Consider the following 20,536-nt stretch of genomic DNA (forward strand, 5'->3'; position numbering starts at 1 on the left):
TGTGCTGCTTGCTGGAAAGGAATGTGCACTACACCACTTTTCCTGCTGCTTCCTAAATATTTCCCCACCAGTCATCAGATCACCAAACATCAGATCACCAGACATCAGATCACCAGTCATTTGATCACAAGTCATCAGATCACCAGACATCAGATCACCAGTCATCAGATCACCAGTCACAAGATCACCAGTCATGAGATCACCACTCATCAGATCACAAGTCATCAGATCACCAGTCATCAGATCACCATTCATCAGATCACCAGTCATCAGATCACCAGTCATCAGATCACAAGTCATCAGATCACCAGACATTAGATCACCAGTCATCAGATCACCAGTCATCAGATCACCATTCATCAGATCACCATTCATCAGATCACCAGACATCAGATCACAAGTCATCAGATCACCAGTCATCAGATCACCAGACATTAGATCACCAGTCATCAGACCACAAGTCATCAGATCACCAGTCATCATATCACCAGTCATCAGATCACCAGTCATCAGTGGGACAGCTCTGACATGAGGAATTTGCTCAAAATGACAGAATGAAATCACCTGAATTATTCAAAAATCAATTACCTTGACCTTACTATGGGAATTTGCCAAAAATAAAAAAATGTGGAGGTTATGTGCCCCTCTTACCATGCATCTAATCCACTGGGTCTTAAAATGTTCTTTTTATTATAAAAAATAAATAAATAAGAAAAAATCTCCTATGGTACAAATTGTGTTTCCTACAGAGAACCCAAAAAAAGTTGTAAAAGAATGTTGGCTCCCATTCTACATGTCTATTCTTTTCTTGCTTAAATTGCTTCCTACTGCTATATATTCTATCTATCAGAAACTATAACATCCAGCTGAGCCTCGGTAAAGCCTAGAACACACCATTCGGTTTTTTGGGTTGAACAAAAAAAGAAATTGACAGGTCCGGTCGAATCCAATCAATGTTAGTACAGCAATCTCCCTCGCTGACCTATTGTGTTCTTACATGAGGACGGCCCCCCCTGCCGACACACTTTGGTCAGGGCTCTCAGGCATTGAATGGTCGGCCCCTGGTTTTCCAGCATGCACGTCCAACAGAAGCCGGCCAAACAGCCAGCTTCTGTTGAAACCGGCTGCCATACACATGGACCGAATGTTGACTGGTTTTTATTGAACTGGCCAATGTCGTCTGACATTCAGCCTGTGTGTACTAGACTTTAGTCACAATATCTCTCACAATTCTCTCACAAATCCTACAACCCAACATGTTCCACCATTGCTGGCTTTGTCAGGGGTGAATAAATTGTAATATATAGAAAATGTAGTCAAAGCTACATGTCTATTGGCATCCACTTCAAATTTGCCCTCTATTTATAAAAGCCTCCATGTAAATCCGGTGATGTCCCCGTGTTACACATGTGTATGTGACAGCACCGCACTACGCATGTTACGCAGACTCATTATGATGTCACACGTGTGTGCCAGTGCCACACATACTGTAGCATATCATGTATTTTCTATTGCATTATTTTTTTACTTCCATCCTTATCGGGGAAAACACTTAAAGGCATATTATCATGTTTCTATTCAGCCAGTCACAAAGTAAAATCTATTGCATAGATACTGGATTACCAATCACCAAAAATAAAATGTAAAGACATACAAAAAAAAATATGCCCTATTTTATTATTTTATAATTATGATTTATGGCTTTTCAATAATCAGATTTATAATTATATTATTTTAAAGTATATATTATATTCACCAATAGTATATATCATATTCACCAATATTTACATATTTACAGTTTAACATAATAAATCCAAAAAACTGATAATTATAATTTGTATTTTATATTAATTATGCATATAAATAGTAGGAAGCTGAAACCTATTGAGAGACTATTTCACTACTTTTTCCTGAATTCGCTGTAGAAAACACAATCTGAGCCACAGGAGTTATTTTTCTTATATATTAATTTTTTTACTTTCATAGTTATAATGAAAGTGAAATTTTAAGACCTAGTGGGTTAGAAGTGCATTTATTTATTATCGGACACGAGGAAGCAAAGCCCTGCACTTCTTCCAAGATGGCAGTCTACACAGAGACAATTGTAGAACAAGGCATGATACAGTATCTCACAAAAGGGAGTACACCCCTCACATTTTTGTACATATTTTATTATATCTTATTATGTGACAACACTGAAGAAATTACACTTTGCTACAATGTAAAGTAGTGAGTGTACAGCTTATATAGAGACCTTGTGCTCCTCCACCTTCCATTTGCGGATGCCCCACAGATGCTCAATTGGGTTTAGGTCTGAAGACATGCTTGGCCAGTTCATCACCTTTACCCTCAGCTTCTTTAGCAAGGCAGTGGTCGCCTTGGAGGTGTGATTGGGGTCGTTATCGTGTTGGAATACTGCCCTGCCGCCCAGTCTCCAAAGGGAGTGGATCATGCTCTGCTTCAGTATGTCACAGTACATGTTGGCATTCATGGTTCCCTCATTGTACAGTAGCTCCCCAGTGCGGGAAGCACTCATGCAGCCCCAGACCATGACACTCCTACCACCATGCTTGACTGTAGGCAAAACACACTTGTCTTTGTACTCCTCACCTGGTAGCCACCACACACGCTTGACACCATCTGAAATAAATACATTTATCTTGGTCTCATCAGACCACAGGACATGGTTCCAGTAATCCATGTCTTGTGGTCTGCTTGTCTTCAGCAAACTGTTTGCGGGCTTTCTTGTGCCTCATCTTTAGAAAAGGCTTCCTTCTGGGACAAGAGCCATGCAGACCAATTTGATGCAGTGTGTGGCGTATGGTCTAAGCACTGACAGGCTGACACCCCCCCCCCCCACACACACACCCTTTCAACCCCTGCAGCAATGCTGGCAGCACTCATACGTCTATTTCCCAAAGACAACCTCTGGATATGACGCTAAGCACATGCACATAACTTCTTTGGTCAACCATAGCAAGGCCTGTTCTGAGTGGAACCTGTTCTGTTAAACCACTGTATGGTCTTGGCCACTGTGCTGCAGCTCAGTTTCAGGGTCTTAGCAATCTTTTTATAGCCTAGGACATTTTTTTATGTAGAGCAACAATTCTTTTTTTCAGATCCTCAGAGAGTTCTTTGCCATGAGGTATGAGAGAGTGAGAGCAATGACACCAAATTGAACACCCCTGCTCCCCATTCACACCTGAGACCTTGTACCACTAACGAGTCACATGACAACGGGGAGGGAAAATGGCTAATTGGGCCCAATTTGAACATTTTCACTTAGGGGTGTACTCACTTTTGTTGCCAGCGGTTTAGACAATAATGGCTGTGTGTTGAGTTATTTTGAGAGTACAGCAAATTTACAGTTAAACAAGCTGTACACCCACTACTTTACATTGTAGCAAGGTGTCATTTCTTCAGTGTTGTCACATGAAAATATATAATAAAATATTTACAAAAATGTAAAGGATGTGCTCACTTTTGTGAGATACTGTAAGTCAGTAATAGGGAAAGGGTTAGCTGCAGGAGTCGGTAGGCAATATTGGTGACAGCTTCCAGAGTTCAGGTTTTTAATTTCAGTTATCACTTCAAAATCAACAAACATTTATCAGAATAAATTCCATATCAGAGAATAGATGAAAGAAAAATAAATTGGCAAAGAAGTATAAAAAAAAATGAAGCTGTTGTTCATGGCAACCAATCAGACTTCTCAACATAAACCTAACTGGCTGCCATTGGCCTACCCTAAATAAAAGGCATGTAGCATTCAGGGCAGCTGTCTCTATTGGATACTGTTGGCTACACAACCAACACACAAAGAACATTGTCCTTTACAACAGTCACTACTGACTAAGTCCTGCCATAGATGGCTCAATTTTTTTTTCCTGTAACCAACAGTCAGGGTTGCCCAGGAGCCATTGAGTTCTCTCGAGGGAGGGGGGTGGCATGGGAAGCTGTTCCCACAAGGAGAGCACAGTGATCATTACTAGTGACTATAACAGCTACTAGAAATAATCGCATGAAAAATCCAACAGACTGGTTGTACCCAAGTCCATCAATTGATCAACATGGATAAATTCAGACTTCCTATACATGGTCCGAATCTTGACCAGCTCCTGCTGAACCGGCTGACGTTCGAACATCTATGGCCTGCCTAAAAGGGCGAAATGCTGCACACCAAACAGCAATTTTTTTTGACCCTTCAAGAGATAAAAGTGTCATTATTTCATGTCAAGAAATATTGAAGAAACTGAACAAGGATAGGCACAGAAACAATGAGGGTTTTATTGCTTCTAGTCATCTGTGAGTTGGCTGCACTTCAAAAATAGTTAAAAAGTCACAGTAATTTTAATCCTAGGGAGGCTATATATATATATATATATATATATATATATATAGAGAGAGAGAGAGAGAGAAATAGATAGATAGATAGATAGATAGATAGATAGATAGATAGATAGATAGATAGATAGATAGATAGATAGATAGATAGATAGATAGATAGATAGATAGATAGATAGATAGATAGATAGATAGATAGATAGATAGATAGATAGATAGATAGATAGATAGATAGATAGATAGATAGATAGATAGATAGATAGATAGATAGATAGATAGATATCATGGTGCTCACATACGGCATTGTCCTTTCAGTAAAAAAGTTGTAAACTGTACAGGGCAGCCTGTGCTAACCCCAGCTGTTTAGGAATTATTAGTCCCAGTTTTCACTACAGGTCATTTTAGGTAAAATATTAGAAAATTCTATTAAAGTAATTGACTATAATGCTTACTATTTTATTTTAAAATTGTTCTAGAAGTAATTAAGAAGTAGGCAACCGCACACCAATTTAAGAGTAGAAGATGATAAAAAACATTTATTGAAAATCCATAAAATCCATAACGACAAACCAGGGACAGGAGGGAAGAAAACAGTTGACGCGTTTCACTAAACTATATTCGCTTAGTCATAACAGTTATGACACGGTTATGACTAAGCGAATATAGTTTCGTGAAACGCGTCAACTGTTTTCTTCCCTCATGTCCCTGGTTTGTCGTTATGGATTTTATGGATTTTCAAAAAATGTTTTTTTATCATCTTCTACTCTCAAGTTGGTGTGCGGTTGCCTGTATCTTAATTGCACAGCTGTCGGGATTACGGACCTAACCAGCACCCTTCTGATTTCAGGACATTGCTACACCAGAGCGGTCTCTGTGCTCTCCTCTTTGTTTGGTTGTTCTTAAAGTAGTCTGGACAGTCTGGATAGGTACTCTTCAAAGAGTAAGTGCAAACTTTTAATATTTTTCTTCAATATAGGCAGAAAATGGTAAGTTCAAATTGTTTAATATGTTCAGGTATATACAAACTTATCTTTTCTTTAGTTGTATGAAATATTTAAAAAAAAACTCTTAATAAATGGAATTGAAAGACCATTCTAGATTTTCTATTAGGACAGCAAATAATTAAATCCTCCCTTACTGTGTACAGACCATTTGAACTACAGACATCGGAGCTGTACTTTCTCTGACATTTTCAACTATTCTACAATATTTCATGTCAGAAAAAAATAAAAAATGAATACTGTTCATATTTGTAATCATTTCCATATCCAAAACACCGCCAAAACCTAATAATGTGCATTAATGTTTTAAAAACCTTGTTTCTGTGTGTAATTTGCAAATGTATTTTACATGTGCTCAGCCAAAAATGGTTGTGCCATGCTGATTTTTTTTAAATTATCACAAGTCTATCAAATCTCTGTAGTCTCTAATGACATTAAACAGCCATAATGCACCTTGTAGTCAGAGACCCTGGGCCTGACTTACTAAAGGAATTGAGCATGTTTCCTTTCTAAGATTAATGGTCATGTAGTTTAGTGGATGATGTGAAGCTGGTTTAATTTCAATCACTCAATTACTGTATTGCAAAAATATATATTTTTTTAATTTCCATTGCACGTAATTAGTTATTCAACATGAACACAGCTTCACCTTATTTACCAAGGTAAGTAAATAGTTTCTATTCCTTTATAAAGTTAACCCAAATGTGTTGTCATTTTGGAGCATGGCGGCGCTTAAGTTAATGCCAAGAGGGAAATTTGCTCTAAATAAAAATGTTACATGATATTATTGACATGTGCCCTATTGATCTATGTGAAGCTTGAACTTTATTGAAAGGATTAGGTTAAATAAAGGGATGTATAGATATTTTTTTTATTGTTTGGTAGAATAGGAAAGGGTTAAAAATCGGGTTACTTTTTCTGTGTCCCTTTGGGGAGATTTCCCATCACTTCCTGTTCTGGAAACTCAATGGAGAATTAGAGAAAATCTCCCCAAAAATCACAATAAGCCCTGGTGCACACTAGTGCGACTTGTCATGTGAGTTAACAGTTCAAAGTCGCATAACAAGTCGCACCCTATTTGCAGCAATGGAACTGTTCAAGGCAAGTCAAAGTTCCTTCACCATTTCTGTGCGATTTCAGTGCAATTTGCATTGGCATCTGTTAAATTAAGTTGCAGAGATGTCGGCAAGTCTCACATTAAATTTCACAGATAGTCGGCTTTGAAGTTGTGCTGAAGTAGCGCCACTTCAAGCCCACACTAGTGTGAACCTGGGCTTACCCTTCTTAAGCTGGCCATACTCTGTTAGTTTTTCTTTTCAGCCAGTAGAACAGATTCCTCCATCCACACAAATTAGATTAATGGGCTAAACGAAAAAAAAAAAAAAAAAACAGATTATTCCATCCACACAAACAAGTTAGATGGAGAAATCATCCCCCAGCGCGACAGGACATTATATTCTGACAACTGCATCCGCTGCTGTCAGAATACACTGATCAGTGGTTGTAGCTCCTGGTCAAGAAATATTTTTCAACATGTCCCTTCAACAGAAGTCAATCAAATGGTAGACATCTGTCAAGCGTGAACTGCCACAGACTGATCGAAGTTTGGCAGGTCCATGCCGAACTGTTGAAATTCTGATCAGTGTAGGGTCAGTTATGGACAACTATCAATGGAACATTTTTGCCCATCAGAAGATCCCCCACCACCACATCTTACATTGGTTACAATTTTGATTTTGCATCAATTTCTGACAATGGTCACTGGGACAAAGCAGTGACCAGCAGGGGCAGAAATAAAAACACAACAGAGGATCTAAGGCCAGCCATACATGGTTCAAATCTCAGCCAATTCAGCAGAAACCGGTTGAGATTCTAACCATTAATGGGCTGAATGTACCAAGTTGATCGATCCTTCAACTTGGCTACAACCAGCCTGCTTGATTCTCCTATAAGTATCTCTAGTGGCTCCCCCCGCCCCTCCTTCCCTTTGTCGGGAGCAGACAATTGCTCGGCATGAGGGATTCCCCTGTCAGCACTGTCTGTGTTGATGGGGGAATCGTGCAAATTTCTTTCCCAACCCATGGTTGCAGGAAAGAAATTTGCACCGTGTATGGCCAGCCTAACTCTTCCACCCTAAAACTAAAAAATAGTTTTGCCTTTACATACACTTTAGGTCTGGTCATCTAACTACTGCTTTTTTGTGTGTAAAAGATCATTCATATAACTCTAAGTGCCGGTTCACACTGCAGCGGCACGACTTCGGGGGCGACCTGTGAAGTCGCGTGCAGCGTGACTTCGGCACGACTTGCACGGACTTCATAAAAGGAATGTATATGCAAGTCGCTCCAGGTCGCCCTGAAGTAGTACAGGACCCTTTTTCTAAGTCGGAGCGACTTGTGTCGCTCCTATTAGAACGGCTCCTGTACCAGTCAATGGACCGCAACAGTGCGTGACATGTCAGGCTGACCAAGTCGCCTGACAAGTCGTACTAGTGTGAATGGACACTTAAGCTGTCATCTCTAAAAAGATACAAAGAATTCGAGAAAAATGTGAAATGAACAAGGTACAATAACTCATAGCAACCTGCCATTACTCTGCTGTAGGCCAGTGTTAATTTAGTCGACTAAAACCGACTAAAACGTTTTTGTCGACTAAATTAACATAATTTTAGTCGACTGAAATTCGACTAAAACTAAAATGGCATTTTAGTCTTAAGACTAAAATATGACTAAAACTAAAATGGCATTTTAGTCAAAAGACTATAACTAAAACTAAATCGAAATTTGCTGCCAAAATTAACACTGGTGCATGCTCAAAGCTTAATACCATAAATAATAACATATTAGATTTTTCAGTCCAGGACCAGCAGTAGTATATAATGAGTTTGGAAATTGTAGAGAAATGCTTAAATAATGCATTACAAATTACAATTGAACTACACCCATTCGATTATAGATAACTAAAATTAGTTTTAGTCAACTAAAATGTAGGACGTTTTAGTCGACTAAAATGTAGGACGTTTTAGTCGACTAAAATGTAGGACGTTTTAGTCGACTAAAATGTAGGACGTTTTAGTCGACTAAAATTTACTGGAGTTTTAGTCGACTAAATACGACTAAAACTAAAACACTTGCAGAAGACTAATATGGGACTAAAACTAAAATGCAATTTTAGTCCTAAGACTAAGACTAAAACTAAATTGAAATTTGCTGCCAAAATTAACACTGCTGTAGGCTGATCATTTCGGAATGGTTACTGTACGTTACTTTTATTTATTCCTCATTCCTGTTGCTTGTACTAAAGCTGTTCATACACATTTAGATTTTCATTCAAACATTTGTGCGGAAATTCGGAAAGATTGTTACATCCTTTCCTGCAATCACTAATATTATTTAAAAGACCTTAAAATTTCACCCAGACCAACTGCTTAAATGGAATCCCAGGTGTATTAAACAGATTTCATTACAATATATATGAATTTTCCTGAACAAATAACACATTCACACTTAGAATTTTGTTAGTTTGAGAAAAATTGTCCATCCTGCTCCTTCAAATTTTTTTTATCGCTATGGTTTAAGCTCAATTACTATTACAAAATTGACCGGTGTTCTAAAAAAAAAAAAATGAAATTCTGTTTGTGTATGGCCAGCTTAAGTTATGTTGTATAATAGTGTAATATTTGGAGTGACTTTAATCAGTGGCTCTAGAGAATGACTGGTGATTCTTTCATAACAGATGGAAGTTATTGCATCTTTCTCTGTCCGTGATTTAACTATCAATGTTCATTTCCAATATTTTTTATCCCTGTGATATTGTTTTCTTATTATCATCAAGCACAATTTATATCCACAGTCTCATATTATACCACAATAATGTTCTCTAAATTATTAAAATTTCTAATTCTCTGAAACTAAAACATAAGTGGGCTCATTTCAAATACCAGGGGAAAGAGCAAACATGATATGCAAAATGCAAAAACCCATAGCAACCAATCAGTAATGATCATTCATTGATTTAGCAACAGTTGACATAAAGCTGAATGGTTGAACATAAACTGAAAGGGTTACAACACTTTACACATTATCAATGCTTTATATACTTCCGAATAAACTATAGAGATATCATTACTAATAAATTAAATAATTTTAAATTGGTCAATATTAATTATAAACAATTGCTAATTGTATTTTTTTAATCAACATAAAAAAGAATTTAAAAAATCGGCAGTTAGTTTGTTGTTTGTTTGTTCTTAAAACCCAATAAATAACTAATGATAAAAAAAATAAAAAAATAAATGGGGATATTGGAAAAAATAATATAAAATGAAATGCAAAGCAAAGGAAATAAATTCAGCAGATGCTAAATAATGTAAATGTTTCTGTAGTGCAGAATAAAAAAAAAAAAAAAAAAACTTGAGCAAGAGTGCAGCAAAAAAATAAAAAATAAATAACCTGACTGGTAGTGCTGAATCCTTGCTCCACTTTTACTTAGTTTTCAATGCAAAACACTTTTTAAGCATCTGTTATGTTCTTTTTTTTTTTTTTTTCAATTCAATGATCTCTTTCAATTTTACTAAAGGTAACTAGATGAATGAACCACTTAAACAGCATAAAGATGAGTATCACAGAAAATTAGCAAGCATGTACATCAGGTCTGGTCTATAAAGTATCCACCGGTGTAGGTGTGAGATACAGCTGTCTACTGCATAGAACAGAAAGCAGCAGAGCTTACAGTTAATAAGCCCCCTTACCAGAATGGCTTCGGCTTGTTTAGGGTCGAGTTCAGAAACAGCCCTTCTGAAGCTTTTCCCAGCAGATCCGGAGATATTTGGTGTCGGCATCACTACTCTTTTAGAAGTGACTTGTGTGCACCTGCTCCCAGCCCCAGCTTTATAGAGCCAGTCTGACGTCACCGCTTCCCCCCACCACAAGCCTGAGGGAGGAGGCTGGACACTGGTCCTCTATCTAGCACATCTCTTCCATACCTAGTGCAACCTGCAGAGTATCTCGCTTTGCCTAACATTTCTGTCTGATCTCTGCAGATTATCCCTTAAAAACAGCTTTGCAGATCATTCCTCCTGCCAACTTCAAAGAAGTGTAGATATGCCCTCGCCCTATGTAAGCACAGATGAATCCTCATTTGCACTACACCTCTACTAATACACTGCAAATCAGTATATGGACAAACACATTGAACTACAAGTATCTGTACAATTGCACCACTATTCCATGGCATAGTTCATCTAGCAAAGAAAAACCCCTACCGGATGTGTAAATCTATAAATGCAGCTTTTACAAAAAAAAACTATTATGATAATGCTTGTTGTCTGGTTGTTATGTTGAACCTACAGCTTCAGTAATTTCTGCATGCTTGTTCTGGATCAGGAACTTACCACTTTAGTACTAGCCTGTAATACCTCTTCATTAAAGTGAACAGTGTCATGCAACACTGTACCCAAATGATCTTTATATTATTATTTATGACCCCAAATGATCTTTATATTATTATTATTTTATTATTTTTTTTTTTTATATAAGACCAAAATAGAAAAATAAATGGGCTGCTAAAGTACCCAAGGATTACACAAAAATTAATATCAAAATACAGAATTCTTTTAATAATATAAATAAAAGAGAACAAAAAATAAAAGTCATCAGAGTGCCTCCCCCACATATATATTCCAGTCTAATGTGCATTATCTTTTAGCATTTAGTAGGTGATTCTCATATTTAATCAACAACATCAAGTTTTGCACCTATACACTTTATTGAAGTACTGATGATAAAGTGGCCAGAGGGATCCTTACTCTTCTATGCGTTTCTTGAAAATGCAGAATAAGGAACCTTTTGAGTTCTCATTTCTTTTCTTAAATCATATTATTAAAATTATTATTTTTTTTATATGAATTTGGTTGTAATCCTTGGAAACATTAAATGCCAGTTTATTTTGCTCCTTTAGTCATTTCTGTTTAACGTTAGGATGTGATACCCATGTTCTTTATAAGATGATTTCTTTCGACAGATAGTGCTTTCTTTTGGTGAGATTTAATAGCCATAGGGTTTTTTAAATATATAATGGTAAAAGGAACAAAAATGAATAAAGAAAACTGTTTCTCCTACTTTCTGTTATAAAAGATATCAAATAAAAATGCAAAGAGTGTCTAATAAGCCCAAAAATGATACTATGTCTACGTCTACTCATTGGGCAGTAGGAAAGCCACAGTGATCTTAATTATTGCCACATTTTTTTGTTAATTAAGAAACATATTGAGAGGGGTAAACATGGGGCTTGGTAATGGTACACTAGATACATTAAACCAGACCTTCACCTCGTCTGAGAACCCCAAAGCAAAAATACTATTTAATTCATTTTTGATATTCAAAGCAAGCTCCCCTATCCATCCTTGTCTCTAAGCTTTATTTTGTTGAAAAATCACTTTGAAACCCCCCCCCCCACCTTAGCATTACTGTCCGTGGCCATCTTGAGTAGGAGCAGATGATTCATGCAGCATTTACTTCCTAGAATCCATCCTCCCTTACCTCAAGCATGCATGTAAAAGAGTGTGCTTTGCTGAGAAAACCCCTCCTCTCCTCCCCTCCTAAAAACTCCAGAGATGTATGACATAATTTGCCTAGGCAAGAAACAAGGAAGTAACTACAGAAATGTTAAAAAAAAGTTTAAAACAACTAAATATTTTTCCATATCTATTTACCAATGCTAGCAGCATGAGGATTAAAAATGATCAATCTTAGCTGGGAGAGTGAAGTTCCACTTTTAAACATACACGAGGGGGGAAAGGGGGGGGGGATTAAGGGTCTAATGTACATGTCACATACAGTGCAAGGATGGAGATGAAGGAATTATTCTACAGATGTACAGGTAAAGGAAGGTGAAGGGCACGTGCTTGGGTTTAAATCCCAGGACACTACTGCATGGAGTTTGCATGTTCTCGAATAATTGTGTGGATTTCCTCCAGGTCCTTCTGTTTTCTCCCACATTTCGAAGACATGCTGCTGGGTTAATTAGCTCCTGTCTAAATTGGTCCTTGTATATGTGCATGTGAGATAGGGACCTTAGATTTTTTGCTCCTTTGGGGCAGGGACTGATGGTAATGTATAACATGCACAGAATAAATTGTCAGCACTATATAAATACCTGTAATTAATCAAATAAATATATAGGAGGGGGTAACTCCCATGGGGGGGGGGGGGGGTAAAAGGGTTAAAAACAATCCCACAACCTCCAATATCTGCCACTGATCTGGAATTAATGAATGATCAATTGAATGAATGGTTTCTTCATTGTATAAGGAAGAAGTGGGCTCTCCAACAGTTTACTGTTTACATTTGTGATCACTGCGATTGGTCATCACAGTGATCACAAGGCACTCGGACACTCAGATTGGCTCTGTGCACAGTGTCTGTGATGTGAGTTGTCTAAGGAAGGAGTTTATTGCAACTGCGTATACCCATATTGCCTCAATACCACCAATCAGTTCCAAATCTGATTACACAGAGGCAGGTAGGTTGACAATGGCTCCTCATACATGATGCTGTCAGGTTATAATCTGTAGCGTTAGGTTTATAGCAAACTTTGGCTGTTTGGACATTTAGACGATCTCCCCAACAGTTTCCCATTCAGCATCAGTTGAACTTCATGCATAATAGTTCTATTACTTGCGCTATAATCCATGACAGCTTCCTGCTGTCAATGATTGTTAAGAATGTAGGGTCTCCCAAATGACATCATTTGACCATATAGGTCTGTACTTTGGGATTACTGTGACAACCAATTAATTAGAAGAACTTCTTTGAAGTTCCTTTAACCCTGTTTGAACCAAACCCAGCGCAGTTCGGCCATCCCTAATCTGGAACTCTGACAGCAGCTCCTGTATTGAGGAAGCTGTCCATTGTAAATACAAATAGCAACTGATGTCCCCATTAGACTGTTTATAAAAGTTTACTCAGTGGCGTAGCGTGGGTTGTTAGCGCCCGGGGCAAGGTAAGTAATTTGCGCCCCTCTACACAAACCTACTAGACCATTACACAGGCCACTACACTGACACCTACACTGACCTAGCTGACCACTACAGAAACCTACCTTATTCCTACACTGACCTACCTGATTACTATATGGACACCTACACAGACCTACCTGACCACTACACAGACCTACCTGACCACTACACTGATCTACCTGATTACTATACTGACACCTACACTGACCTACCTGATTACTATACTGACACCTACACTGATCTACCTGACCACTACAGAGACCTACCTTATTCCTACACTGACCTACCTGATTACTATATTGACACCTACACTGACCTACCTGACCACTACACAGACAACTACAGAGACCTACCTTATTCCTGCACTAACCAACCTGATCACTACACTGACCTAGCTGACCACTACAGAAACCTACCTTATTCCTACACTGACCTACCTGATTACTATATGGACACCTACACAGACCTACCTGACCACTACACAGACCTACCTGATCACTACACTGATCTACCTGATTACTATACTGACACCTACACTGACCTACCTGATTACTATACTGACACCTACACTGATCTACCTGACCACTACAGAGACCTACCTTATTCCTACACTGACCTACCTGATTACTATACTGACACCTACACTGACCTACCTGACCACTACACAGACAACTACAGAGACCTACCTTATTCCTGCACTAACCAACCTGATCACTACACTGACCTACCAATATTCTATACTGACACCTACACTGACCTACCTGACCACTACACAGACACCTACTCTGACCTACCGGATCACTACACTGAGCTACCTAATTACTATACTGACACCTACTACTTGACCACTACACAGACCTACCTGACCACTACTCAGACCTACCTGACCACTACACTGACCTACCTGTTTAAAGGGACACTATGATCCTGCGGATGGCGGGCGTGGGATGCGCCCCCCTAAATGTTGCGCCCGGTGCGAGTGGCCCCCTCAGCATCCCCCACGCTACGCCACTGACTTTACTTAATCCTAATTAGTTCTTATTATTTCATTCCTCTCCTTTAGGTCCCTTAGGAATGCTGATTTACATATGATGGCATAAATGCAGGCAACCTTCTAATGGTAAGTGTTGTCGTTCACGATCACTGTATACACCAGGGTTTCTCAACCAGGGTACCTCCTAAGGTTGCTAGGGAGGTACCCGCCCAGGGGTGCCCTGTTCCGTTACATTGGTGGCAAGCGGTGGGATAGCATCCTAGTGTGAGGAGAAGCAGCTCAGAGACACCGGTAACGGTATGGAGCGAGCCAACACCCGTGCAGCAAGGTTCCTTGAGAAATGGTCAATTTCTGCCTCTCAGATAAGTTCCCAATAACACCATTGTTCCTTTTAGCTATTTGTAGGGGGTAATTCTTCCCAATGATATCAAGAGTAAGGAGCATTCTTCCCACTGACTGTCACACCAATGTGTCATGAATTGTAGAATTTTAATTTTTAACAGGGGCTCCCCAAGACCCGAAATTTGTTTCAAGGGTTCCTCTGTGTTGAAAAGGTTGAGAAAGGCTGATATACACAGTCAGTTGTTACATTCCTACCAGTGCCCTCTATATTACATTATCGTTGGTCCTCATTATTAGAGGGTGTTACTTTTTGGACCTGAAAACTGATGTTTGCTGTAAGTTACTGCACAACTGAGATGACCATTGATGTTTGCGCCGCCAAATTAAATAATCTCACTGTTGTTTGCTGGTATTGTATTTCTCATGTTTTATTTTATCATCTTATTCACTAGTAAACATCAACTTTTAATATTTCTTATTTAAGCTTGGTGCTCTTTCTTTTTGCCTAATCTCTGTTCCCCATCCGTGCCTCCTCCTTCTCCCTCTGCTGTTTCTTTCAGTAATCTGCTGCAAGGGATTGCTATGGTCTTCCATACTCCCTTAGAGAATCACTGAGCTCTTGTAAGAGCTTGTGTAAGAGCTTGTTCTGCTGCACTCTCTGGGGAAAGGAGGTTCACCCACAGGAACCTGGAGCCTTGTCGTAGGTCCAGGGTGGGTAGGAGATTGCGAGACCCTAACCAAGCTGCGGCGGTTCGTTGGGTCTGAAGTGGTTACGGTGTCTGGTGGAGTGCTTGGAGCCCTTGGAAAGCACTAGGAGCATCTGTCAACGGAGGTACCCGCTCAGGGGTGCCCTGTTCCGTTACATTGGTGGCAAGCGGTGGGATAGCATCCTAGTGTGAGGAGAAGCAGCTCAGAGACACCGGTAACGGTATGGAGCGAGCCAACACCCGTGCAGCAAGGTTCCTTGAGAAATGGTCAATTTCTGCCTCTCAGATAAGTTCCCAATAACACCATTGTTCCTTTTAGCTATTTGTAGGGGGTAATTCTTCCCAATGATATCAAGAGTAAGGAGCATTCTTCCCACTGACTGTCACACCAATGTGTCATGAATTGTAGAATTTTAATTTTTAACAGGGGCTCCCCAAGACCCGAAATTTGTTTCAAGGGTTCCTCTGTGTTGAAAAGGTTGAGAAAGGCTGATATACACAGTCAGTTGTTACATTCCTACCAGTGCCCTCTATATTACATTATCGTTGGTCCTCATTATTAGAGGGTGTTACTTTTTGGACCTGAAAACTGATGTTTGCTGTAAGTTACTGCACAACTGAGATGACCATTGATGTTTGCGCCGCCAAATTAAATAATCTCACTGTTGTTTGCTGGTATTGTATTTCTCATGTTTTATTTTATCATCTTATTCACTAGTAAACATCAACTTTTAATATTTCTTATTTAAGCTTGGTGCTCTTTCTTTTTGCCTAATCTCTGTTCCCCATCCGTGCCTCCTCCTTCTCCCTCTGCTGTTTCTTTCAGTAATTAGACTTTGTCAAACACAGTAATTAACACCGCTTTGCCTTGGTGGCTTTTTTGCCGTCATGACTCCTTTCATTCACAAAAATACTTTTAATAGCCCATAATGATAGGGCACAACTGCTGGAAAACATAGCTTTCCTTTACTGCAGAGGGTCAGCTCTGCAGCCAAGCAATAATCTTCTGGACTTTCAATAAGCAGAACATCCTTTTTTTAAACTGTGAATAAGGCTAAAAATACCAGGGACAGCAATTTTAATTGCAAAACTATACAATATTGCAGAGAATGCTATATACACTATATTACCCAAAGTATTGGGACACCTGCCTAAAAAAAACACTGAATACTATATAAAATTTAGAAGTATTTGAAAGATAAACAATAAATTGATTCATACAGGTATTTATAAAGCACGTTCAATGTGAAATACTTTCTGTAATATAGTGTATATTGTAGAAAGTAAAATTAAATCTGTTTGTTCCAGAATATTACTCGAAATTTTCTGTTTAAAAGATGGTTCCAGTCAAACAGATATTATACTTACTGGTGAGGAAGGATGATCAGAAAAATTTTACTCATTAAGCTGCTCAGGGGAAAAATATACAATATTTTTTGGTTACGTTCAGGTAGTTATGTTTAATAAAAGGGTGCATTTTTTGAGAGTTATATTTTGTTTATTTATTTATTTTAGTGTTATTCAATTGTGTTTTGTTTTTGTTTTTTTTTTTCATTTACTTACATATTGCTTCACATTTTTTTTTCCTATTATTCTATTATTTTCCTATTTTTAACTGTCTGTATTTTTAACTTTTAGTCTTCTTCTATCTTACTTTTGACAAAAAAAAAAAAAACAGAACCAGGGGAGTTAAAGCACTCCGTAATTGACTTTCTGGGGGAATCCAGGATGGAGAAAGATTTGGGGGTTCCAGTATAAGATAGACTAAGCAATAGCATTCAATGTCAAGCTGCAGCTGCCATAGCCGGCAGAATATTAGCATGCATAAGGAAGGGAATATATTCCAGAGATAAAGCTATAATCCTGCCACTTTATTAAACCCTGGTCCGGCCACATCTGGAGTATTCTGTCAAGTTCTGGTCACCAATCCTCAAAAGGGATGTGCTGGAACTGGAGAGAGTCCAAAGAAGGGCAACTAAACTAATTAGGGGATTGGAGGACCTTAATTATGAGGAGCGGTTACAAGAGCCTAATTTATTCTTCTTGGAGAGGAGACACCTGAGAGGGGACATGATAGCGATTTACAAATACCTCAATGGTGATTCCAGCATAGGAAAAAAAGTATTTAGTCTCAAGGAGTGCAAGAGGACATGTGGCCACACAATGAGATTAGAGGAGAGTCGGTTTAACCTTAAACTGCGTAAGGGGTTCTTCACTGTTAGGGCGGTTAGAATGTGGAACTCTCTTCAACAATTTGTGGTAACTGCAGGGAATATGGCTACTTTTAAAAGACTCTTGGACTTGCATCTCACAGATCACAACATTCAGGGTTATGGGAAATGATCACGTCACTGACACACACACACCTTCACAGGTTGAACTGGATGGACTGTTGTCTTTATTCAACCTCAACGACTATTTAAGTATGTAAATATGGGATTCCTGTACTGAATTCTGATGTGAATGAGCCCTCAAAGTGTTTTTACTGTTTGTTCAGAATATGTAAATACTTTATCTATTTGTTGGCAATTATCTAACTGTCAGCAAGTAAATAAAGCTGGTCATAAACTGGTAGATTTTTGTACAAAAGTTTGTATAAAAAATCTCGTCAGTACATTTGGTAATGCAATCAGAGACTCAATGAATGTCATTCAAAATGTATTTTGCTTTTAAAATTCAATTTGGAATAAATAGTTATTTTTAAAAACGAGAACCATATTCACAGTTAGGATTTAATTTGTTTGAGAAAAATGTTCCATCCTGCTTCAATATTTTTTTGATCAAAAAGAATTGTCCATATGACCCTATTAAATACTAGAAAATCTAACAAACGTTCCATAATTAAGTTTTCAAATTAAGTTCTACTGAGTGATCAGCAGTGTCCTACCAAAGTTCAGGGATGCTCCAAACATTAACGGCTTGTGCCCAACATCACAACAGCAAGCTTGTGTAGCACCCTCCTGGGTTTAGGTAAGGTTATTAGGTAAACTTAGTTTGGCTTCACTGTAATTAGTGGAGAGGGGGTTGATTGCTTAGGGCTAATCAGGTTTTCACAGGCTACTGCTCTGCTACTTTCCCCTAAATTCTGGAACCCTCTGGAGGTTTCCAGAACATAATGGGTGGGACGGCAGAGGCTGCAATCTAAATATTTATAGGACTTCCACCAATCCCTGAAGAGGTGTGCCCAGAAGATGGTGAAAGAGCCCATAAATAGTATGAGCCTGAGCAGCATGGCAGCATGTTGGAGTAAGGCAGCATTCCAGGGTCCAGCCAGGAGGGATCCCCTATTAAGGGGCATTGCCCTCCTGGGCAAAAGCCAGGGAAGGAGCCAGAAGAAGGTATTGAGGGTCCTAGCTAGGCTTAGCTGAGGGGCCTGAACAAGGAACATCCCAAGGGTCAGGAGAGAGCTAGGAAGGAAGCTGTGGGAGAGAGCCCAAGTTGTCCAAGTGGCTGAGTGAGTATTCATCTACCTCAAAAGGAAAGAGCCTAGTGAATATCGGAAAGGAGACAACTGATAATCCCATGTGTGACAGTATTGAACCTCACTGGAATTTAAAGACAGGTAAGTAATGGTTTGGATTGCTTCATATTTGCCAGCAATATCTCCATATAGAAATATTAAAATTTATTCCCATTTGCCATGAAATCTGTAATTCCTAAATGCTGTGTATATTACATATCTTTCAATGTCAGCAAGGTTTTTCTTTTGTTTGTGTATTGGGAGGGAATGTGGATTGCCCTGTCTCATTGTAAGTGCTAATGACCTCCCATTGTTCTGTGTCTGGCTATTGTGTACATTGATTGCCCCCTGGGGGCTTCTGTCTCATTGCTCATGGCAGTCCTTCTTGTCAAGCTATCGGACCAATCCCTGCTGACTCATTTTCAAGTCCTCATTTGCATGGCTAAGGAGGACCTGAAGGAGGACCACAGGTACTTTACAATTGACCAATAGGAAAGCAGTTGTTGGGGGCGGGATGTTCCAAATTCTGTATATAAGTCTTGTTCAATAAAGTTGTTCTAGAGTTCCTTCACCCTCATCTAGAGTCCTGTCTCTTATTGGGGAATCTGCTGCAAGGGATTGCTATGGTCTTCCATACTCCCTTAGAGAATCACTGAGCTCTTGTAAGAGCTTGTGTAAGAGCTTGTTCTGCTGCACTCTCTGGGGAAAGGAGGTTCACCCACAGGAACCTGGAGCCTCGTCGTAGGTCCAGGGTGGGTAGGAGATTGCGAGACCCTAACCAAGCTGCGGCGGTTCGTTGGGTCTGAAGTGGTTACGGTGTCTGGTGGAGTGCTTGGAGCCCTTGGAAGCACTAGGAGCATCTGTCAACGGAGGAACCCGCTCAGGGGTGCCCTGTTCCGTTACATTTCCATGGTTGAGTGAGCACAAGACCTAAGCACTGCATGGGAAGAAGACTGATCACAGGCAGCATAGATTCTGTGTAACTTTTGCTGCGAAAGGTACATCCTGAAGTGTGTCAGTACAGCCAAGAATGGGTGCAATACACAATTTGGTGTAGTACAGGTGCAGCTGAAGGAGTACCAGCCTTTTGTAAAGAATTGGAGAAATGCAGCCAGAAATGTAGTGGTCCTCAAGCTGTTTAAGTTCAAGTTCAAATTCTACAGTTCTGGGGTAAAAAAAACCCATAGACTGCTTCTTGAGCCAGAAAGAGACTACTGAAAATGCTCTGTGCCTGGCTGTGTGTGCACTAAAGAGAGGAAATAAGCCCAAACTACCGGTGGCTCTCTGAGGGGTATCCTACACTTGCTTCTGCATTGCAAAACTATGCATGTTTAGTACAATCTCCCTATCCTATAGCAGCAGTTGCTGAGGGTGAGGGAAAGCACACTGCGCATGATTCTTGCAGCAGGATCGCATTGTATGCCCCTAATCTCTTGTGTAAATGTAATATACAAAATAAGAAAAACTCCAGAAAAATCTGAGTTGTGGCCAGAATAGGAATAGAGAGAAGCTCTTCCAATAGGGGCACTTGTACTGGTGACAACAGGCTAAGAGGGAATTCCTATCACTTTGCAGAGATTTCATCTCAAAGGTCAGAAATTGAAGAGAAACCTCCACAAGGGGAGACTGAAAATAAACTGTCAGGAGTTTAACAATTCCCTGCTCTATCCA

General features: G+C 39.2%; 1 protein-coding gene across 1 annotated transcript in view; it reads right to left on the reverse strand.

Moving 5' to 3' along the window:
• Positions 1-10,196, reverse strand: part of TH (tyrosine hydroxylase) — a 113,506-nt gene extending 103,310 nt beyond the window's left edge. Inside the window, exon 1 of the mRNA XM_082271093.1 lies at positions 10,096-10,196. Within this exon, the coding sequence (XP_082127219.1) occupies positions 10,096-10,185 (90 nt within the window). The 5' untranslated portion in view covers positions 10,186-10,196. The remainder of the gene's footprint in view (positions 1-10,095) is intronic.
• Positions 10,197-20,536: the final 10,340 nt, after the last annotated feature.

The sequence above is a fragment of the Pelophylax lessonae genome (assembly GCF_965119305.1).
Source record: "Pelophylax lessonae genome assembly, chromosome: 10".
Classification (NCBI taxonomy): Eukaryota; Metazoa; Chordata; class Amphibia; order Anura; family Ranidae; genus Pelophylax; species Pelophylax lessonae.